This window comes from Seriola dumerili, unplaced genomic scaffold, assembly GCF_002260705.1.
Source record: "Seriola dumerili isolate Sdu_G_001 unplaced genomic scaffold, Sdu_1.0 BDQW01000645.1, whole genome shotgun sequence".
NCBI classification, from domain to species: Eukaryota; Metazoa; Chordata; class Actinopteri; order Carangiformes; family Carangidae; genus Seriola; species Seriola dumerili.
The window spans coordinates 228,891-249,899 of NW_019174900.1; the positions used below are offsets into that span (position 1 = coordinate 228,891).

The following is a 21,009-nucleotide window of genomic DNA, read 5'->3' on the forward strand; positions in this document are numbered from 1 at the left end:
AAACAGAGAAGCTACATGCTACAGGTAGTCTGTAAAAAGTGTCTAGATGAGCTCAGCATAAAAGTTTTGAATGGCTGGCGAGTTTGTTCGCTGCCAGCAAGGGAATAAAGTTGTTCCAAACGCTACTTAAATGAACCATCATTCTTCAGAAAAGCTAGTCACCATCTACGGTTCGGAGCCTAATGACGATAGGAGCTAACATAGTAGAGTTGAAAGAAGGCTCAGTAGTCTTCTCCTTTTTCATCAACACACATAAAGGAAAGCCATCTCATTGGGGTGGTAGGTGTTGAAACTGTAGCCCAAGCAACACTGGATTCATGACGCTGATATTATGCCTATATCGCAAATCTGATGGTGAATGGAATTTTTCAAAAAATAAAGACATAACATAAACAAACAATCGTGACCTGGATTCCAACAATTAGTTGCTTTTTTTAAAATTTTTTTCAAGAAATATACGCAAAAGATATTTTTGGCAGTAGAAAATTAACTTGTTAGTGATCTCTGGTGGAAGAATCTGTAAATAAACTTAGCAACTTACTTTTACTCAGGTAACACACTGTATACACTGGTACCAATATATCTGCAATAAGTTGCTATCTAGTTATAGTGTAGTTTAGTTCTTGTAGAAACAGAGACACATTTTGTTTTTTGTGACGCCTTGCTGGGAGTTGATCTAAAATGTAAATGGTTACAGTAATGGTTTCTTTCGCACATTTTCAGTTAGCACATAAACACCCGGTGCTCTTTTAATTAGTTGTTGATAATCTCATTGTTCCCTCTTCTTCTACAGTGGTTTAATGACACACAACTGGTAAATTAACACCACTTTTTTTATCTTGATGAACCAACTCCTATTGTTTGCAGAGCAGTAGTGGATAAAAACACAAAAATTAGCATTTTCTTTTGCTAATTTTCTTGAGATTTGTTCAAAATGTTGATAGAAACTTGATTATTAGTAACATGAAAGGTCAGAGATGTTTAAATCTTTAGGAATCACTAGGGATATTTATACCAAATTTTGCATGTGGCCAGCAGTTGTTGAGTCATCTTGTCTTGTTCAGGACTAAAGGAAAGGACAAGACACATCAAACAACCATCACCATCCTTACGCCATCACCTCTGGCTGGTCAAACAGGTAAAGTTACTACAGAAAGTTCCTTTTTGTGTGCAGACTGTTCTCATGTCTCACAACAGATGTTTAAGAGCAAACCGTGCAAATTACCCATTTCGCTAACTTACCGCACCAATAAAAACACAATACACTCTGACAATATAATAACCACGCAGCATTTCCCAATGTTAGAGGGAATACCAAGAACAAGCAACTCTGTAATCAAGCTATTCGGATATGTTTGTTTTGCTTGTGGGAGTCAACAAGGACAGTGACATCCTTTAAATTAGCTGTTGTTCACACCACTGAACAAAGAAGTCAGCACTGCAGAATTATACATTATACATAAACCCCTTTGAGCTTGAGACAGCAAAACCATCGAAACTTTTGCTTATGATACGCTCAATAAACATTGAATCTACACTGACATATCTCCTATGTGACAGCCAGGATTGCTGGTTTTTATATTCTCACATTATATCCGGTGAAATTAAATTATAACTAAATAACAAAGTCCAGTTTTTCTTTTTCTTTTTTCTTACCTTTGATGTTGTATTACAGTGGAGTCGCCAGTGCAGGTGAAACAAATGCAGTAGCCTTCTCGACTTGTCATCTCTATTTCCATATAATTTACATTTTGTACAGTAAGCAAGGATGTGTCCAAAAGATTGAGATCAGATTGTTTACCTCACCCACTTTGTCCTTTCTAATTTTATCCTCGGTTTGTATCTTAAATGTATGTAGAAAAAAAAGTTTATGAAATGGATTAAAAATATGAGGACACGTTTCTTGTTCAGACGTCCAACATAACTGAGCTGTGCCATGAAGGGTTAAGAATGAAATTAACTGTACCTGTAAATCCCTTAAAAATGTTTGCCTTGCCAAGCCAGTTAATCAAAAAATATATCTGCATTTGGCAAAGGGGGGAAATACATAACAAGATTACTTCAACTGAATTAGCATACGTTTCTGAAAAGTATTTGTTGACATCTGTGCAGCAGCCTATATTTAATTTTATTAACAGTCACTGATCCTCTCCACTTCCTCTCTCCTCCAATTAGCATCAGACAACTTCCAGCAGGAGGTTAAAAAATTCATATATTATCACCTTTGTTAGACAGTGTATTCAAAATCTTTAAACTGTCATGCTAAAAGCATGACAAAATAAGTCAAAGTCACAGTTACGCAACAGTTCCTGTAAGGATGTCCTCACCATTGAAATCACAGCATTGTTGTAGGGTCAGATTCTGGTTGTTCAAACCTACAGTATATTTATGTAGCATAACATTGTTGTAACATTGCAAAACCTCTTAAGCACTGCTGCCACCAGAAAGTTGCAAAGTGAAATTCACCCGAGTCCTCTGGAAGTTGGTAGTACAAGAAGCTGGTGAGATAACCCAAAAATGGCTAGCTAGCTGGGAACATACTAGTGCTTGTCAGTGTGATGGCCTCCTGCCTCTAAGGCCTGCTGTTGTGTTCTGTGTTCCCTCTTTTGTGTTGGGTTGTCTTGTTTTTCCTTGCAGGTCGTAGGTGGGGCTTGCCACACCTGGGTGGACCTGGCCAGTCCACCCAGAGCTGGCAAGAGCTGGCACTACTCCTCACACGGTCTCTGCCCTGCTCTGCTATGGGACCTACCTGGCGCGGCTGCACGACTGCGCCCGCGATCCCTCGGCGCATTGTGTTTTGGTTTAGTTAGTTTATTTGTTAGTTCAGTTAGTGTTTGATTATGTGGATAATTTCCTAATTTTATATTGTTTGTAATAAAATCATTTCGTTTTTGCTTTGGAAACCGTACGTCTCCTCGTTTTTGTCATGGCTTTGAGCCAGGTCATGACATCAGTCATAGTAGCGCCATTAGCTAGCGTGATAACCGACAGTTAGCAAGCTAATTAATGCTAGCTCAGTCATACAGTCACACAGTATTATCAGGAGCTCAGGAAAATAAAGCCAACACAGAAGTGCCAAAAACTGCAGTTCCTCTAATGACCACTTCAGTCTGGCTCGAACAGTGAGTCAATCCTCATAGACTTCCATGTTAGAATATCCAACTTAACAACAGAAATAAACACTACTCTGTAGCTAATTTCCTCCTTCATGACAACTGTACAGGGTGTGAATTTTTACATAACTCACCTGTTTACATCTTATTGAGACTTAAACCTTTTCATAGTTGAGTGTGTGCCACTTTGAGTGACAGTTATGAGTCTCGGTTCCACACACGCCCCACCTCAATTTTGGATTAGCCAGGATTTCCAGGGAGTCAGTCACTGTCAAGATGGCAATGGGAGAGCAGCCCACTCTGAGCTTCAAAACCGCTCTTCAGAAACCCAGAGGCTACATCATCCATCTTTATTTACAGTGTATGCTCTTGACTCATAACTGTCTGAAAACCATTGTGTCAACAGAGGCTACAGTAATTTAAAAGTGGATGCTGCAACACAACAAATGATATGCTATGATAGCTTTATCTGTTTTGAAATCTCTGGTTTTCTGTTCCCTTACAGCTCTATGTCAAGATGATTATCTATTTGTCAAGTGTGCAACTTGTGTGTCAGTGTTCGCCAAAGTTGAATTCCATGTGAAAGATTAGGGCAGATTCACTTTCCCAAAACAAGCAGATCTAGTGATTTCCACAATTCCATTGAATTTAAACGATTTTGCTGCAAAAGTTCCCTGTTTTAAAAGATGGTATACATTTAGAAAGAAGGTCATGGTGGATGGATCAGTTTGAAAAAGTGTACTTCCCATTCCCTACCAGCAGACATTGTTGGTTTCTATTAACCATGACCATGATCTCTCCTTAACCAAGTAACTTTTGTCTTTAGTCATCTGCCACCACAAGCCTAACACAATAATTACAGATCAGAAAACAGTCTTATAAATAATGTCTTATATCAAATTAGTCCACACTAGACTAAAGCTGTCAAACTCTCAAAGATAAAAATTATGCATTAGTGCTAGAGTTTGATGTGCTCATGCAAAGGCCATATCTCACAACTTAAATCCTCCACAAAACTTCTTATGCCAGGAAGCATTTTGTGTGAGAAGGTGTTTGCATTGTATCAGCTTTACAGCCCCTTCATGCATCTGATCCATCCCCTCCAAGATAACATATGAAAGCAAAGAAGAATAATGGTAATTTATTACTAGCCATGCCTCACCTACCACACATCATCATATACCCCACTCATGTTGTGCATCTTCAGTTTAACATGACATGACAGAAGAAGAAAATCACACATTTGACCTTGTGCTTTCTGGGGGTGGTTTGATGGAGACACTGTGATGCATCGACACTCTCCCTCATGTTCATGCAGACTGATAAATTGACAGTGAAAAGCCAGAAAGTGCAGCCACCCATCTACAATGACTCAAGGATTAGATTTTCAGTCTGCTCAGTGTGGGGGATTAAAGCTTCCTGTGTACATACAGGGGCACCATTAGATCGATCTGAAAGACAGGGACTGAATTTCTTCCTATATATATTTCCTAATGAAGTCTAATAGTGTGGTCTGAAATGGGCTATAACAGCAATCAACCACAATTTTGGGATAACATTGGCTGAGAATTCAATATACTGTGTAGTGTGCATGAATCTGCTGCTGCAGAGCATTCAGAGAGTATTCAGAACCCTTCACTTTTGTTGTTATGTTGCAACCTCATACTAAGATGATTACAATTAATTCAATCAATAAATCAATAGCCCATAATGAAAAGCTGAAAACCGAATCTTAGAATTTTTTGCAAATTTATTGAAAAGGAAAAACTGAAATATCACATATTCAGACTCTATGCTGTGACACTTGAAATTTAGATCTGTTTTCTCCCATTTCTCTTGATCATCTTTGAGATATTTCTCTACCTTGACAAGAGTCCACCTGTGGTAAATCCAATTGATTGGACTTGATACAGAAAGGCACACACCTGTCTATATAAGGTCTCACAGCTGATTAGAGCAAAAACAAAGCCATGAGGTGGAAGGAACTGTGTGGTTGTGGTTGTGTTTAGGCACTCACAGCACTTGGTTAAAGTTAGGGATTGATTGTGGTGTGCTTTAATGCAGCGAAACCTCACTGTGTCTTCAAAACCATAATGTGCAGCAGAGAGCATTGGAAGTCTGTTGGACTGGCCTGTACATTGAAAAAGATGGTGATGCCAAGGGGTCCTGAACAAGTGTCCATATATTACGACTTGGGAGTGAGACCAGGTCGGATTGTGTTGAGGCTCAGATCTGAGGAAGGATACAAAAACATTTCTTCTGCATTGAAGGTTCTCTAGAGCAGAGTGGCCTCCATCATTCTCAAATGGAAGACGTTTGGAACAACCAGGACTTTTCTTAGAGCTGTCTGCCTGGACAAACTGAGTAATCAGTGGAAATGGTCCTTGGTAAGAGAGGTAACCAGGAACGTGATGGTCACTCTGGCTGAGCTTCAGAGATCCTATGTGAAGTTGGGAGAAACTTCCAGAAGGACAACCATCACTGTAGAACTCCAACGATCTGGGCTTTATGGCAGTGTCAAGATGGAAGATTCTCCACAGTGAAAGCCACATGAAAGTTGCTTGGATTTTACAAAAAAGCACCTGAAGGACTGACTGAGAAACAAGATTCTCTGGTCCGAGGAAACCAAGATTGAACCGTTTGGCCTCAATTATAAGCGCCATGTCTGGAGGAAACCAGGCCCCACTCGTCACATGTCCAATACCATACCAATGTTGAAGCATGGTGGAGGTAGCCTCAGGGAGTGACTGGGACTTGGAGACTGGTCAGGGTTGAGGAAAGGCTGAACTGAGCAAAGTACAGAGATATCCTAAATGGTCCAGAGCGCTCAGGACCTCAGATTGGGCTGAAGGTTCACCTTCCAACAGGACAATGATCCTGAGACAGCCAAGATAACACAGGAGTAGCATAGAGAAAACACTGTGAATGTCCTTGAGTGGCCCAGCCGGAGCTCTGACTTGAACCTAACTGAACGTCTCTGGAGAGACCTGACAACTTTACAGCCCCTTCATGCATCTGATCCATCCCCTCAGAGATAACATATGAAAGCAGACATGAAAAATGGTAATTTATTACTATTCATGCCTCACCTGCCACACATCATCTTATATCCCCCACTAATGTTTTACGTCTTCACTTTAAGATGACATGACAGAAGAAGAAAATCACAAATTTTAACTTATGCTTGCTGGGGGTAGTTTGATGGAGACACTGTGATGCATCGACACTCTCCCTCATGTTCATGCAGACTGATAAATTGACAGTGAAAAGCCAGAAAGTGCAGCCACCCATCTACAATGACTCAAGGATTAGATTTTCAGTCTGCTCAGTGTGGGGGATTAAAGTTTCCTGTTTACATACAGGGGCGCCATTCATTTGATCTGAAAGACAGTGACTGAATTTCTTCCTATATATATTTCCTAATGAAGTCCTCTGTCCTCTGTTCATTTTGTGTCCTATGGTCACTCAATATTCTTTCTTCTTGTATTTTCACACATAAATTGAGTTCTTCCAGACAGTGATGCACTGAAGGCAAAACTTCAATAAAACTGAAATATATTTCCTTTCGATAGCCCAGGTCTTGGAAATAAGTTTTCAGATTTAAAGGTCCCTTATTTTACACTTCCCCTGTGTTTTATTTGAAGTGTTGATCCATAAGACGATATATTTGTGGTTTTTAGTGCCAAAACCACCTTAGTGTAGTTTTTCATCTGCTCTCACAGCAATGACATACTATTAAAGTATATTCACAATACATGAGTGACCCCATGTAGTGTCATGAGTTAAATCTATTTCTCTCTATCAGTGAAGAATGTTAAAAACACAGTGTTAAAAGTGATGACAAATCCAGGTGTGCAAAGCTTGTCGCATATACCCAAGAAGACTACTGAGTAAAGGGTCTGAATACTTATGTCAATGTGATATTCCAGTTTTTTTAAATGAATTTGCAAACAATTCTAAAATTTTGTTTTTGCTTTGACATTATGGGGTATTGAATATATCTTGATGAGGGAAAAATATGAATTTAAATGATTTTGGCGTTTGGCTGCAACATAACAAATCGTGAAACAAGTAAAGGGGGTCTGAATACTTTTCTAAATGCACTGCAAAACAGTTCCAACTCTTCTGGTTTCAGGCTTTCCGCCAGCTGTTGACCCTGGCAGCAGGGATTTGATCGCATTCAGCCACAAGAGAATTAGTAAGGTCCAACACTCCTGTTGGGTTATACGTAAATACTGGCTCGCATTTGTTGTTAGCCTTGTTCCAGTCTTATGAATCTCTGGTCATATTTCTGGTTTGTTCAGATATTAATAAAGATCTAGTGGTATGCCCAGTGACCACTATTTCCGCCAGATGCGGTAACAATTGACCATTTATAGCTTTGGAGTATTAAAATGGTGATGCCTTCTTTCTTCATAGCTTGCTAGCTGGCTAGCCACATCTTAAAATGGCAACAAGCATAAATGGCATTGACACAGTTGTGTAGGTTATTGGCTTATAGACATAAAAAACCAACTCAATGAACAGATTTATTCAATCTTTGTGAAAAGTATTAACTCCTTAGCAACCACTTCCACAGCTTCCGTGTCTGGACACTTCACTCACTGATTAATTAAGGCAAGTTAGGGCAATGTAAGAAAAAATGGGCATAGGGTTTTTAGTCATTGCTATTCTCATGTCAAGTAATCATGATTTTTGTACTTTCAAGCAGACACAGCAGGAGAATGTGAACAAGGTCTGCCTGAAAAGTGAAAAAGAAAACTGAAGAAATATATAATGAAGTCTTGTCGTCGCATAATGATAAACTGAATTCATGACATCATGGATCATTAGACTTATAGGCGTCGGTGTGGTCCAAAACCACTGACACAATGGTTGATTTCTGTGGCTAAGAAGAGCCCCCAGGGCAAAAATCATTTAATGCTCCTTTAATAATCGTATCCCCGATGGGGGAGGATGATGAGGTGACTCCCTGAACTTCACATTTCAGCTGCATGGGCACAGAGGAAAAAATCAAACTGTGAGTTATGGAACTGGCAAACCTGAAAAGCAAGGTCTTTTTAAAATAAAAAATGAAATAGTTGTTTTTTATTCATTAATAACCATGACATGTGCACTGAATTTAACTAACCCACAGCTTTATACATCAGAACAGGTTATATTTCTAGAAATTAGAGGCTTGACAACATTAGTTAGCTCCTCTCCAGCCTATTTTTTTTTAACAGTTGTCTTCAATTAATCAGCAATTTTTCATACTTCAGCTTACTTCTTAAATTGTATAATTGTAGGGTTTATAACCCCCAGTTTACCATAGGGGCTGGCATAGGTACAAGCTGAAATCATAAAGAGAAAAGAATGTGACAGAGTAGAACAAGAAACATATAAGAGAAGGAAAAAAGTGAAGCACAATAAACGTTTACATTAATACAACAGGGAAGAATGACGAGAGTTGCTGTGTCTCAAATCAGATACTTAAGTCAGTACACTCACATGTAGTACACTGTGTACACAGTATACTCACTGGCTTAGTGTGTGTAGTGTAGCACTGTATTGCAAATTTTAAATCTAATTTTGTCATTTTTAAATCCAGCCAGTGAGTTTTTTTTTCTGCTCCTGTTGTTCATTTTTACACCTCTTCCCATCATCCCCTCCTCTTTAATCTGACGTCTTCTTCTCTGCCTTCACCATGTCTGCCTCTGCTCTTTGATTCTTTCACCCCTGATTCTGACATTTCGTCTTCATGTCTGTGTCAACACACTCTGCATATATCAGTGTATTATTAGCTCTCTGCTCATCTGCCTTCAGATCTCTGCCACACCGAGCATGCTGATGTACAACTATGTAAGAAAAGAGAGACTGAAAAAGAGCATTTATGATCTTGTGTGTATATCAAGATGCATTTCATCTTAAACTTTTTTGTGACAATAATAAATTCAGCTTAATATCAACTGAAGTGCCCTTTGAAAGCAACCCCATCTGACTAGTCTTTTCATGAGTGCAGTGTTGTAAAAGTGAGGAATAAGCTTTCTTCTCTTTGAGCGCTCTATCAAGCTGAAGTATCGCTCAACACAGGGGCTCTTAAACAGTTTTTAGCCTGGGAGCCAAATGAAATTCAGACTGGGACCAAAATGAAAATTTGATTCTGTCGCCTCAGCGGTCAGTCTCATTACAACATATTAGTTCCCTTGTCATGTGGGAGCCCAGCGGAAAGTGCAGCTTCGACAGACAATTACTGGATTTATCAAAGGGTGAGCCATCAGGTGAGTGGGAGCTTGAAGTAAATGCATTTGCATAGTACGGCACTCACAAAGTGAATTCCCATCATGCACAAAAAATAAAAACAGAGTCCACCTCTTACTCCCACGATTAAACATTGTCCACATGAAGGAAATTCAAAAAAATAAATCAGGTCTGGTTGGTTTGAATCCCCAACCTGACTACGAGTAAGAGATCTAGGGAGGAGAAGACCCCCCGAGCAAGGCACTGAAGCTACTCAGTGTCCACCATCACCTGTTCCAGACTTTATGTTGCAGGGTAACAGAGTCTGATCGTATCAAGGTCCAGGTATCTTTGTGCTATCAGGTTTCACAGCTGCTGCTACTGCAGTTAAAGGAAGCTAAACAACAAACAATAAATGTTTTTACAATTTTTGCCTCATTTTCATGGTTTTATCCGTCATTTCTATCACTTATGATGGCGATACACTCACCACAATAACTGCTGAGGTCAGGGAACGCAGTGACATCAGTTCAACTCAAGTCAGACAGAAACTCAAGCCGTCACATGATCAGCTATAACTCAAGAAAACAGATTATCTTAACTACTTCATTTGGAGGTAAAACTCAAGTCAACATACCTGAACTTTCACGAAAACTATGTCAGCATCTCAAAAATGTGATGGATGTTTACAGTGAACATTTTTAATTAATGATTTTAACATTTTCCTTTATCTTCTCATCCAAAAAAGTTTAAAGTTTGACTAACCTGAGGGGTTTGTTTTGAAGATGCCTGATCACCATCAACCGGCTTATGTTTTGTGATCCAAACAGACGTCCAACAGAGCTACTAGATCTCAGAAATCATTAATAATGTGAGGAATGCTCAAAGCTATGAAAGTAAGACCCAAGTTGGAAAACAATCAAACTTCCCATCCAAAGAAGGTTTTCACACCTAACTTTAAAACTCATCTGCCAATAAAGGACTGGTAATACGCTGACTGATAACTTCTTATGTGCCTTATAATCTCTGGTCACAATTCTGCACCTTTATGTTGATTATGTCTAACTTAAAGGAGCTATATGTAAGTTTTGCTAATGCTACATGGCTATCGTTGGCATATTAGCAGCTGTTTACTTACTAGTCTAGAAGAAAAGTAGCAAGTTTAAAATCAAAACTTGCACAGCTCTTATTACTGTGCATACTAATCTCTTTCTGTATGTAACCTTAATCTGTAGTGTAAATCTGTATGTAGTGTTAAAATGTATATATTTGCACACCTGCAAGCAGATACCTTGTTTACTGTCTGTTTTTTTTCCATATCATGCATAATTTAGCACTCATGTATACTGTCTTTATGTATTGGCTGCATTTATTTTGGTATATTCTGCTGCTACAATTATTTGCTGCATTAACTTTAGTTCTCCTATGTTTTGATTACCTATTTTCTTCAGGTCCTATTGAATCTAAAACCTTAACAACAGAAGTGAAGAGCAGGTTTAGAACATGATTTCTAATGTTTTTGATTTTTCTGCGTTTCACATGTTTATTAAGAAACAACACATGTACATTGGTGGATTTTCTCCTTTTGAAAAATCATCCCACTGAACCCTTTATGAAACCTGATCCACTGTGACATTCACACAGTGAGCCCCAGCATAGCGGCTCACAGACACTCACAGACATATGTCAAAACCATTAACACACCAATCCTTCAATCTCTCTTTTTGAGAATTCACTTTTTCCATCTCTGTGTTTCTATACCAGATCAACCAGCTCCATCCCACTCTCACCATTTCTCATCTTATACACTTCTTCATTACCTCAGTTTGACCCCACACCTTTCATTGTGTCCCTCTCGAACATGCTTCTGCACACAAAAAGGGCAATAGGCTGTACACTGATGGGGTGTGTTTTGAAAGAGACGGGGGACGTGTTGGTCATTCCAAACAAGCATACAACCACCAATCTGGAAAATAATAAAAAAAAATAAATACATGACATATGAGAAAAAAAAACAAACACAACTACAGGACATTTACAAATTGTACCACTCTAAAGCTGGTGAAGTTAATCGACACATCCATGCAAATATGATGCTACAAGGTTGGGGTTATATTGACAATTCACATGTTTCCAAGCCTCCAATATTTTGCAGCAAAATCTCCTAATTTATTTCTTTTGTTTTAGTTTTTCTTAGGTGAACTTTTTGCCCTTGAACAAAAGCAAGCCGTCATGACAGTCAGGACCTTTAAGGGAGGGAAAGCTTGAGTCTAAAATGGAGGAAGTTATTGTAGCTAATTAGCTAATTGAAGCCTATTAGCGTGCTGCCCTGTCCACTTTTTTATTTAACCTCCTCTCTCAGAATATGTGCTCCACATATAGAGAAATACGTGTTGATGGTCCAAATATGCCTTTCGAATTAAACTGTATGAACTTGTTGTCCTGTTAGCCAGCGGGCTAACGAGCTCGGTAACTGACTGTTACTTTGCTCGCTAATTGTAAGCAAAGTAAACAAGCTTGCAAGCTTTTTCCCCACCATATAACAGGCCTAACTGTTTATAGAATGAAATGATGTAAATGCAGAGAGCAAAATTCTGGGAGTAAACAGCCCAGCGCAGAGTAAATAGAAAGACGCCAGCATTGCTAATGGGGCTGAGTGGCTCTAGCGTGTTCTCGGCTGGGTAGCATTAGTGATTCAGCACCAACTGCAGTTTACAAACCAGTGCCATGAGTAGTCACTAAGGCCTTTGTAACTAAACAAAATTTGCTAGGCTATGTTTTGCTTCCTGGTGTGACCAGACAGGAGAAGTCTCTGTTAGAGTGAAGAATGTATGCTACAGGTAGAAAACAGTATTCTAAAGTTCATTGAAGGTAAACATTTACATAGCTTCTGTGCATTCCATTGAAATGAATGAATTTTGGGTTAGAGATTAGAGATTTTTACTGTTTGAAATACTTGTGAGACCAGGCCTTAATGGTAGCATACTTATTTAGGTTTATAATTTAGGCTACACATTCATAAAATAAAGATTTATATCAGCTTAAGAAGGCTGGTACTCCTTCTTCAAGCCTCTTTCCTGTAATTCCTCTCTCTCACACAAACACACACACACACGCGCTTCAGGTACAGTCGTCCTCGGTGGCCTGTGATTGACTTGACAAATGTGCTGTGGAGCAGTGCTCTGACAATATATACCCAGCTGGCTTCATGTGGAAACCTGCAGGCTTTTCCCTTCAGCACTCCTTCACCCCATCAATCATCGCTGCAACCTGAGGCAGCTCTCATTCTCAAAAAATAAATAAAGAAAAGACTGTCATTTCATCATCATGTGCATCATTCTTTATAATCATCATCATCATCATCATCATCCCTGATATAAGTGGGATCATATATATAGATTAGAGGTGGGACTCAGTGGGAATAAACTACCTGAATAAAATACCTTACAACTGCTGAAAAATGTATTTTAAAAAAAAGGTAAAACATCATGTTGCTCCTACAGTTTTAGTTCTTTTTTGCTATCTCAGGGAATATTGCCACAGCTGGACCGGTCCTGTCAGACCCTGACAAGGGGAAAAATCATCCTCATCTCTGTGCCTTCACGCCTAGCCTGCTGTCACAGCCTGTTGTCAGTCCTCAGTCAAGCTGCAGTAAGGAGACTGCAGCTACCATGCCTCCAGGAGTCCTCCAAAAGTCCCACGTCACTCGTATTCTGGCTTCTTATCAGTGACTTCAGCTCTCATAGAGTTGAGTTACGCCATGGTGTGGCTCCATGTTATTCCATAAGGGATTTGCTTTGGTCATTATGCACCATAGCTGCAGCCCTGAGGTTGTCTAAGGACTGCTGTCTGTTCTTTAGAGTCAACTCAAAATGTGAAGGAACTTTGAGTGTGCAGGAAAACTTCAGGGCAGAAAGACTCGGCAAAATTTACCCTGATGGTAAACCTGAATGCTTTAGATGTCTTCATTGTCCAGTCACCTTAGCTTCTATTCTGATTCTCACTGTGAGCAGCGTTTGGAAGCACATTTTTCACCTTTTTCTGCCTCCATTTGCTCTCAAAACAGCCTCAGTACAAGATGTTGAACTTTCTTTTTTTTTTTTTTTTATTATTTGAATGATATGCAGCAAAGAGTCTGGCTAGCCAGGAGTCAAACCAGGGACTCCCTACCTTGAAGGGATGAACATGGTCAGCAACAATACTCTGACAGACTGTGGCATTCAAACCATGATTGATTGGTATTAAGGGCCCAAAGAAGTAAGACATTCCCCAATGCATTTAACAACCACCACCAATCTGGACTGTTGACACAAGGCAGGTTGGCTCCATGGATTCAAACTCTGACCCTACCATCCGCTGCCTCAGGTCTCCGGCCTCCAGGTCCATCAGGCCAGACTACGTTTTTCTAGTCTTTCTCTGCCCAGTGTTGGTGAGTCTGTGTCCACTGCAGCCTCAGGTTTCTGTTCTTGGTGACAGGAAGTGGAACCTGACGTGGTCTTCTGCTGTTGTAGCTCATCCATCTCAAGGTTGGATGTGTTGTTCACTCTGAAGCTTTTCTGCTCAGAACAGTTGTAAAGAGTGGTTATCTGAGTGACCGTAGCCTTTCAGTCAGCTCCATCCAGTCTGACTATTCTGCTCTGACCTCTCTCATGTTTCCATCCGATCCGCAGACCATCACTGGAAGTTTAGTAAAAAACTCTAGAGACGGTTGGGTGTAAACATCCCTGGAGATCAGCACTTTCAGAAACACTCGAACCACTCTGACACCAACAATCATACCATGGTGAAAGTCACTGAGACCGCATGTTTTTTTTAACATTATGTGAAGCTCCTGACTTGTATCTGCAGGATTTTATGCACAGCTGCAATGTGATTGGCTGATTGGATAACCTACGTGTCAGTATCCCTGTATTCAGGATTTCCCTTCTAGCAGATAAAGTCACTGTTTTTGGCATATCTCTCACTCCCAGCCTGAACACACACCTCCTCCATTCACACAGTAAATGGAAGAACTGCTGTCATTGAGGTATGGTAGAGGCAAAAGTAAAAATAAGTGAAGATAACTTTGGCACCTTTTGTTGAGTTTTCAGAAGGCCTGTCTCTTGTCCGAGAACATAAAAGCCTCAAACATTTCTCTGTTACATCAGATGAGCAACCTGTGCTTGGCAAGACTAATGTGGCTGCACTGAGATGTTCAGGGTTTCAAATTCAAATTCAAAAGATCTTTCAGCGTATTTGCACGGCTCTACAGAGAACAGATGAGTGAGACAGCGAGTGGGATGACAGGAGGGTTATGTTGATAAAAAATATAAATATAAACAAACCCTAATTTCTATGTGTGAAATTGCAGGTGAAACAGGTATAAGACCTGTTAGCAGGGGCGGATTTCTTGGCCTCCATTAATCCAAGGTTGCAGCTCTCTTGAGAGCATCATCCAAAAGACATCACACTGGACACTGCACGTCCTTGGTTCCTGAGCCATACACCCTGCAGTGTGTGTGTGTGTGTGTGTGTGTGTGTGTGTGGTCGGTCAGTCTCATTTGTTACTGCTGGAGTTGGCTGCTCTGCTCCAAGAGTGTCTGGACATAGAAAGTGTAAGCTGAGTTTAGCCTTTCTTAAAACCCTGGCATGTGTGCGCTCCCAGGTTTCTTTACATCAAGCAACTTATAGAAAAGCGATGCTTGGACCTTTTTTGACAAATGTTCATCCAAGAAAGTTCACAGTGGACACTGCACTTCCTCTGGTCCTCAGTAATACACCTGCGAAGTCTGAAGTTTATCAGATGAGCTGTTGTTGAGAAAGTCAGACAGAATGAGATTCATCCATTTATAAGATAAGAGTCTATACTTGTTTTGTAATGTGATTCATTACTCACAATAGGAATATGAAAGGAATACCATTGAATCAAAAATACTAATAAAAACCACCTTTAATATTAATTTATTATTTTTACACATAGAACTATTAATGATTTTTATTCACTAACCCTGTTAAGTGAGACACTTGAAATAATAATCAAGAAAATTATATTTTATAAATGCAGGTGTATGTAAATATTATTTCAGATGAGTTTATTAGAATTTATTGATCTCTTTAGTTTCTTTCATTATCATTTGTAATTATGTTTACATCTATTTTAAGTTGAATATATTTATGCTACATTTATATTATACACACAGTATGGAACGCATGCATATCAATCAATCAATCAATCAGTCAATCAATCAATCAATCAATCAATCAAACTTTATTTGTATAGCACTTGCAGTTCAAAGTGCTTCACAGATGACTGATAAGCTAAAAAGAAAATATAAAGAAAATGAATAGAAATAAAGAAAATAAAAAATAAAAGAACAGATAAAATAGAATAAAATAAAGTGACTAATAACATAAAACCATATTTAATTAATTATGATAATGATGAAAATATCATATAAAGTTATTTGTTTTTTGTGAATTGTACTTCATTATATTACACTCTTTTGTACATACTATTATATCTATCACTCCCATTTTGCTCAGGGAGATGAGGAAGCTGCTCCATTTATTTCAAATGTGTACAAGCGTCAGTCTGAAAACAATGACATGTCTATAAACTGACATGATAAATGTGTGTTAGAAGAAGAGTGAAAGACAACAGAGGAAAAAACTAGAGAGACACTGGGATCCTGAAAAGAGGCCTTTCCTGCCTCCTAGTGGAGTCATGGGTAAAAAAAAAAAAAAAGGACTGACTACATCAGGGGAGCAGCAATAGGATTTATGTGGCTTTGTCACTGTAGCATCATACATATATTTACATGATAATGTCACATCCCTGTTTTATAGGTTATATAGATTAATCACATCGTCGTGGAGATTTTATGTAAAAGGAGTCCCTGGTATGCATCAAGGTTTATAGTGAAGTTATTAAGTGTAAATGGAAAGGAAGGGAAACACTTTAAATGGTTCAAATCAACAGTTTACACACATGAACAGTGCAACACAATGTTGCTGCCTCCAGTTTCAAGGCGGATTTATTTAGTCATTTCTACAAGAAGACAGATTTTCCTGCTCTGACACCAGACCGAATGTTTCTGTAATAACAACAACTATAACAACAGTAATGTGGTTAATTTAGCAACATTTTCTCAGATTATGGTGAAAAAAAAAACAAATAAAAGTCTTTTGAAAGATTTTTAGAAGCAGATTTTTCACATTATTTCAGATAGATTTGGATTCGATCTGTTGAAACTGGTCGTTTTAGAGAAGGGTGGTTTCTCTCTTTCAAGACCCTGTGAATATGTGTGTGTGTGTGTGTGTGTGTGTGTGTGTGTGTGTGTGAGAGAGAGAGAGAGAACAAGAGAGAGAGACAGAGAGAGAGAGAGAGAGAGTTTGTGTGTTCATGTTGACTGTGTCGGTGACGTAACGGCCCCTGGGCTCCTCTCTCTCTCTCTCTCTCTCTCTCTCTCTCGCACACACACACACACACACACACACACACACACGGAGAAACGCAGTCGGGCAGCAGCAGCAGACGCTCAGTGCTGCTCTCAGTGTGCGGAGCGGAGGAGGAACCGACGGCACACTAGTAGAAGGCTCTGCCCGTGTAGTTATGCCTCAGCTCCGGGGATATTTATCTCATCTCGCTCTCGCTTCTCTTTTTTCTCCTCTTTTCTGCTACCGACTTCACTTTCACCTGTCTCCTCTCTGTTGGAGAAGGCGGTAAGGAGCGCGAGCTGTGCGTCATGGTGCGTCTTTGCGCATTATTTCTGGATCTTTAAAAAAAAAAAAGAAAAAAAAAAGAGTTGTCTTTTTTCTTTTTGCCCGGGCATTAAAGAAAATGAAGCGCTTTTTCAGTGTGAATGAGAAGAGATGGAGCGTTTCACAGCCCGTGTCTCTCTCTGAATGTTTGGCTGCAGCTGCTGGAGATCTGCATGAAGCCACAGAATAAATCGGCGCTCTTTATAAGGGGAAAAAAGGGGGTTGCAGTAAGCGGCTTTTTTCTCCCTCTGATTCTCCTCTGCCTCTGACAATGTGCCAAGTCCATCCACCACACAGGAGCCCGGTGATTTGCGGTGGTTTCCCTTGTTTTCTTTTCAAGGATTGATTTTTATTTATTTTTTTCCTGGGGACGGATTTTGGATTTTTCTTTTTGGATTCAAAGTGAAGGTCAATGGAGAGATTTGCGCAACTCCGGTGCGTCACGGCCCCATTTTAAACAACAAATAACGGTGGTGCGCCTGTTTTCTGCGCGCCCGTGTGTTTGTGCGAGTGTGTGTGTTTGTGTGTGTGTGTGAGAGAGAGAGAGAGAGAGAGAGAGAGAGAGAGCGCCTCTACCTCTTTTTTCTCCCCCCTCTGTGAGAACTCACTCCCTGATATTTTTTTTTTCTTTCCATCCAAGGCTCCTGCTGCAAAGTTAAATGCTGGATCTACACTTCAGCGACCATTTTTGGCTGTAAAAATGCTGAGCGGCGTCCTCTTGCTGAGCGTCCTCACGGTCACCAGCCTGTCACCGTCCGAAACGGAGAGCCGCAAAACTTCAGCCTCCAAAGACATCTGCAAGACCCGCTGCGCCTGCGAGGAGCGCGAGAACATCCTGAACATCAACTGCGAGAATAAAGGATTTACCACCGTCAGTCAGTTCCAGGCGCCCCCGAATAAAATCTCCCAGCTTTTTCTAAATGGAAACTTCCTGTCTCGGCTCAGCGCCAATGAGTTTGTCAATTATGGCAATGTCACCTCGCTGCATCTGGGGAATAACGGCTTGCAGGAGATCCGTACCGGCGCTTTTAATGGGCTCCGCTTCCTAAAGCGGCTCCACTTGAACAATAACAACATGGAGGTGATTAAAGAAGACACCTTTGCAGGGCTGGAGAGTTTGGAGTATTTACAGGCAGACTATAATTACATCAGCGCCATAGAGCCGGGCGCTTTCAGCAAACTGAATAAACTCAAAGTGTTGATCCTCAACGACAACCTGCTGTTGTCTCTGCCTCCTAATATTTTCCGCTTTGTGCTCCTCACTCACTTGGATTTACGTGGCAACCGGCTCAAGATGCTGCCGTTTGCCGGGGTGCTGGAGCACATCGGCGGCATCATGGAGATCCAGCTGGAGGAGAACCCGTGGAATTGCACCTGTGATCTGATCCCTCTCAAATCCTGGTTGGACACTATCTCTGTCTTTGTGGGGGACATCGTGTGCGAGACGCCGTTCAGGCTGCACGGCAAAGACATCACCCAGCTCATCAAGCAGGATCTGTGCCCGCGCAGGAATGCTGGGGAGCGTGTCCACCCCCCCTCTGACTCTCACTTTCAAGGGGCCCTGCCCCCGACCTACCACCCTGGCGTTATCACCCCCACCCGCGCCCCGAAAGCCTCCCGCCCGCCCAAAATGCGCTACAGGCCCACCCCTCGCATCTCAAAGGACAAACACGTCTTTGGGCCCATAATGGTTTACCAGACGCGCTCCCCGGTGCCCATGTTGTGTCCCAGCGTGTGCGTGTGCACATCACAGAACCCTGACAGCGGGTTGAACATCAACTGCCAAGAGCGGAAATTGCATAACATCAGTGAGCTGAACCCCAAGCCCTCCTACCCAAAGAAACTCCACCTGACCGGTAACTACTTGCAAGTCATTTACAGAGCTGATCTGACTGAGTACAGCTCTCTGGAGCTGCTGCACTTAGGGAATAACAGAATAGCAGTGATTCAGGAGGGGGCATTTGAGAATCTGACAAACCTCAGACGACTCTATCTCAATGGGAATTACATTGAGTCACTTTCCCAGTCGCTCTTCGCCGGTCTGCAGTCGCTCCAGTATCTCTATTTGGAATACAACATCATCAAGGACATTTTCCCACAAACATTTAACTCTTTGCACAATCTGCAGCTGCTGTTCCTCAACAACAACCTGCTGAGGTCGCTCCCGGACAACGTGTTCGGGGGCACCATGCTAACCAGACTCAACCTGCGGAATAATCACTTCTCCTACCTTCCGGTGAAAGGCGTTCTGGACCAGCTCTCTGCGTTCATCCAGATCGACCTGCAGGAGAACCCCTGGGACTGCACCTGCGACATCGTGGCGCTCAAAAACTGGATGGAGCTGTCCAGCACCAGCGTGGTGGTGAACGAAATCACCTGTGATTCGCCCTCCAAGCACGCGGGCCGCCTGCTGCGCTCGCTCCGCAACGAGGCCATCTGCCCCGAGCCTAGCGAGGTGCCCCCACCACAACATGCCCCCCCTACAAAAGCCCCTACGTTAATAAGCCCTGGCACTGAGGCCACCACCCCTTCCTCGTCCTCCTCTTCTTCTTCCTCCTCTTCCTTTAGCTCTGTCAGCCCCACTGAATCCAGACTCCACACCCCTGAGTTACACCCCGAGGTCCCCCTTTCAGTCCTGATCCTTGGGCTTCTCGTTGTTTTCATCCTGTCCGTCTGCTTTGGCGCAGGCCTCTTTGTTTTCGTCCTGAAACGGCGCAAAGGGGTGGAGCACGTGCCAACAGGTGCCAACAACTTAGATCTCAACTCTTTCCAAGTACAATACGGTTCCTACACTCCTGAACCGACCCAAGACAAAACATCTGAGAGCCACGTGTACAACTACATCCCCCCGCCTGTAGGCTCCATGTGCCAAAACCCTATTTACATGCAGAAGGATGGCGAGCAGGTGGCTTATTACCGCAACCTGAAGGAGCTCAGCTTTGGGCCCCTGGACGCAAAGAAGGATGACGTCCTCACCCGCAGCCCGGGGGCCTACACCATCAGCACAGTGGATTTTATGGATAAGTCGCCGACGTCGTGCGGTTTGACCACCCCGGAGCCTCCTGAGATGCTGTATCAAAACTTAGGGGAGCGGCCCAACAAGGAGCTCCCGACAGTCGCAGGTGCCCCTCCTTTCAATTACAACTTTTGCACTTTACCTAAGAGACCTTGCATCGTGCCCCCCTACGAGGCTGCTACGGCCCGGCGGCATCTCTCCAACCAGGACAGGTTGAACAAAACTGTGCTGTACGGGACCCCCAGGAAATACTACGGGGCCGAACACCCTTCCAGACACAATGAGCACCCGCTCCTGCTCCCCGGGAAGCTAAAAACAGAACCAGACTACCTGGAGGTTCTGGAGAAACAGACTGCGATGAGCCAACTGTAAGATAGCGACAGTGACCCCTCACCCCAACCCAACCTCCCCCCGCTCCGCTGCCTTCCCCTCACTCTCTAGGTTCTGTGCAGCATTCATAATAATCACGCAGTTACTGTAATAATATCCCTCTATATATCTATCTTATCTATCTGTGTTCAATCCGACCTGATTGACTGGAAACGAACTGAAGCCTTTGATCATCTTTTTTCTCTCTTCCTTTTCTTCTCTTTTTGCTTTTCAAGATGTATAAAAGGAGTATAAGAAGTATATTATTATGCAGTTCTATTTTTTCTCCTGGAAGGTATAAATTATTTCTTCTTCTTCTTTTTTGGAAAAAATGAAGTTCTAAAAGACTTTGATGACGGCAGGTATACTAATGGGCAAGGACTGTGTACAAATACGGCTTTGTGCTTTTTCATAAAACTGTATTTTGTTTTACCTGTGAACAACAGAAAAAAAAAAAGTTATGAGATAATTATTCTTTGTAGAAGAGGAAATGCTACAGATTGACATTCCTGTACATACTTAGCACACACGAGACAAACGGTGAGTGTTGAA

At 41.5% G+C, this 21,009-nt stretch overlaps 1 protein-coding gene across 1 annotated transcript; it reads left to right on the top strand.

Annotated features, from left to right (window-relative positions):
• Positions 1 to 17,433: 17,433 nt before the first annotated feature.
• Positions 17,434 to 20,460, top strand: slitrk2 (SLIT and NTRK like family member 2). Its single transcript, XM_022765085.1, has 2 exons — positions 17,434 to 17,507; positions 17,713 to 20,460. The coding sequence occupies exon 2, from the start codon at positions 17,773 to 17,775 to the stop codon at positions 20,458 to 20,460; it is 2,688 nt and encodes an 895-aa protein (XP_022620806.1). The 5' UTR covers positions 17,434 to 17,507; positions 17,713 to 17,772.
• The last annotated feature ends 549 nt before the right edge of the window (positions 20,461 to 21,009 follow it).

Excerpts from the sequence above, each read along its gene's own strand:
- slitrk2 (XM_022765085.1), top strand. The coding sequence starts at position 17,773 with ATGCTGAGCGGCGTCCTCTTGCTGAGCGTCCTCACGGTCACCAGCCTG.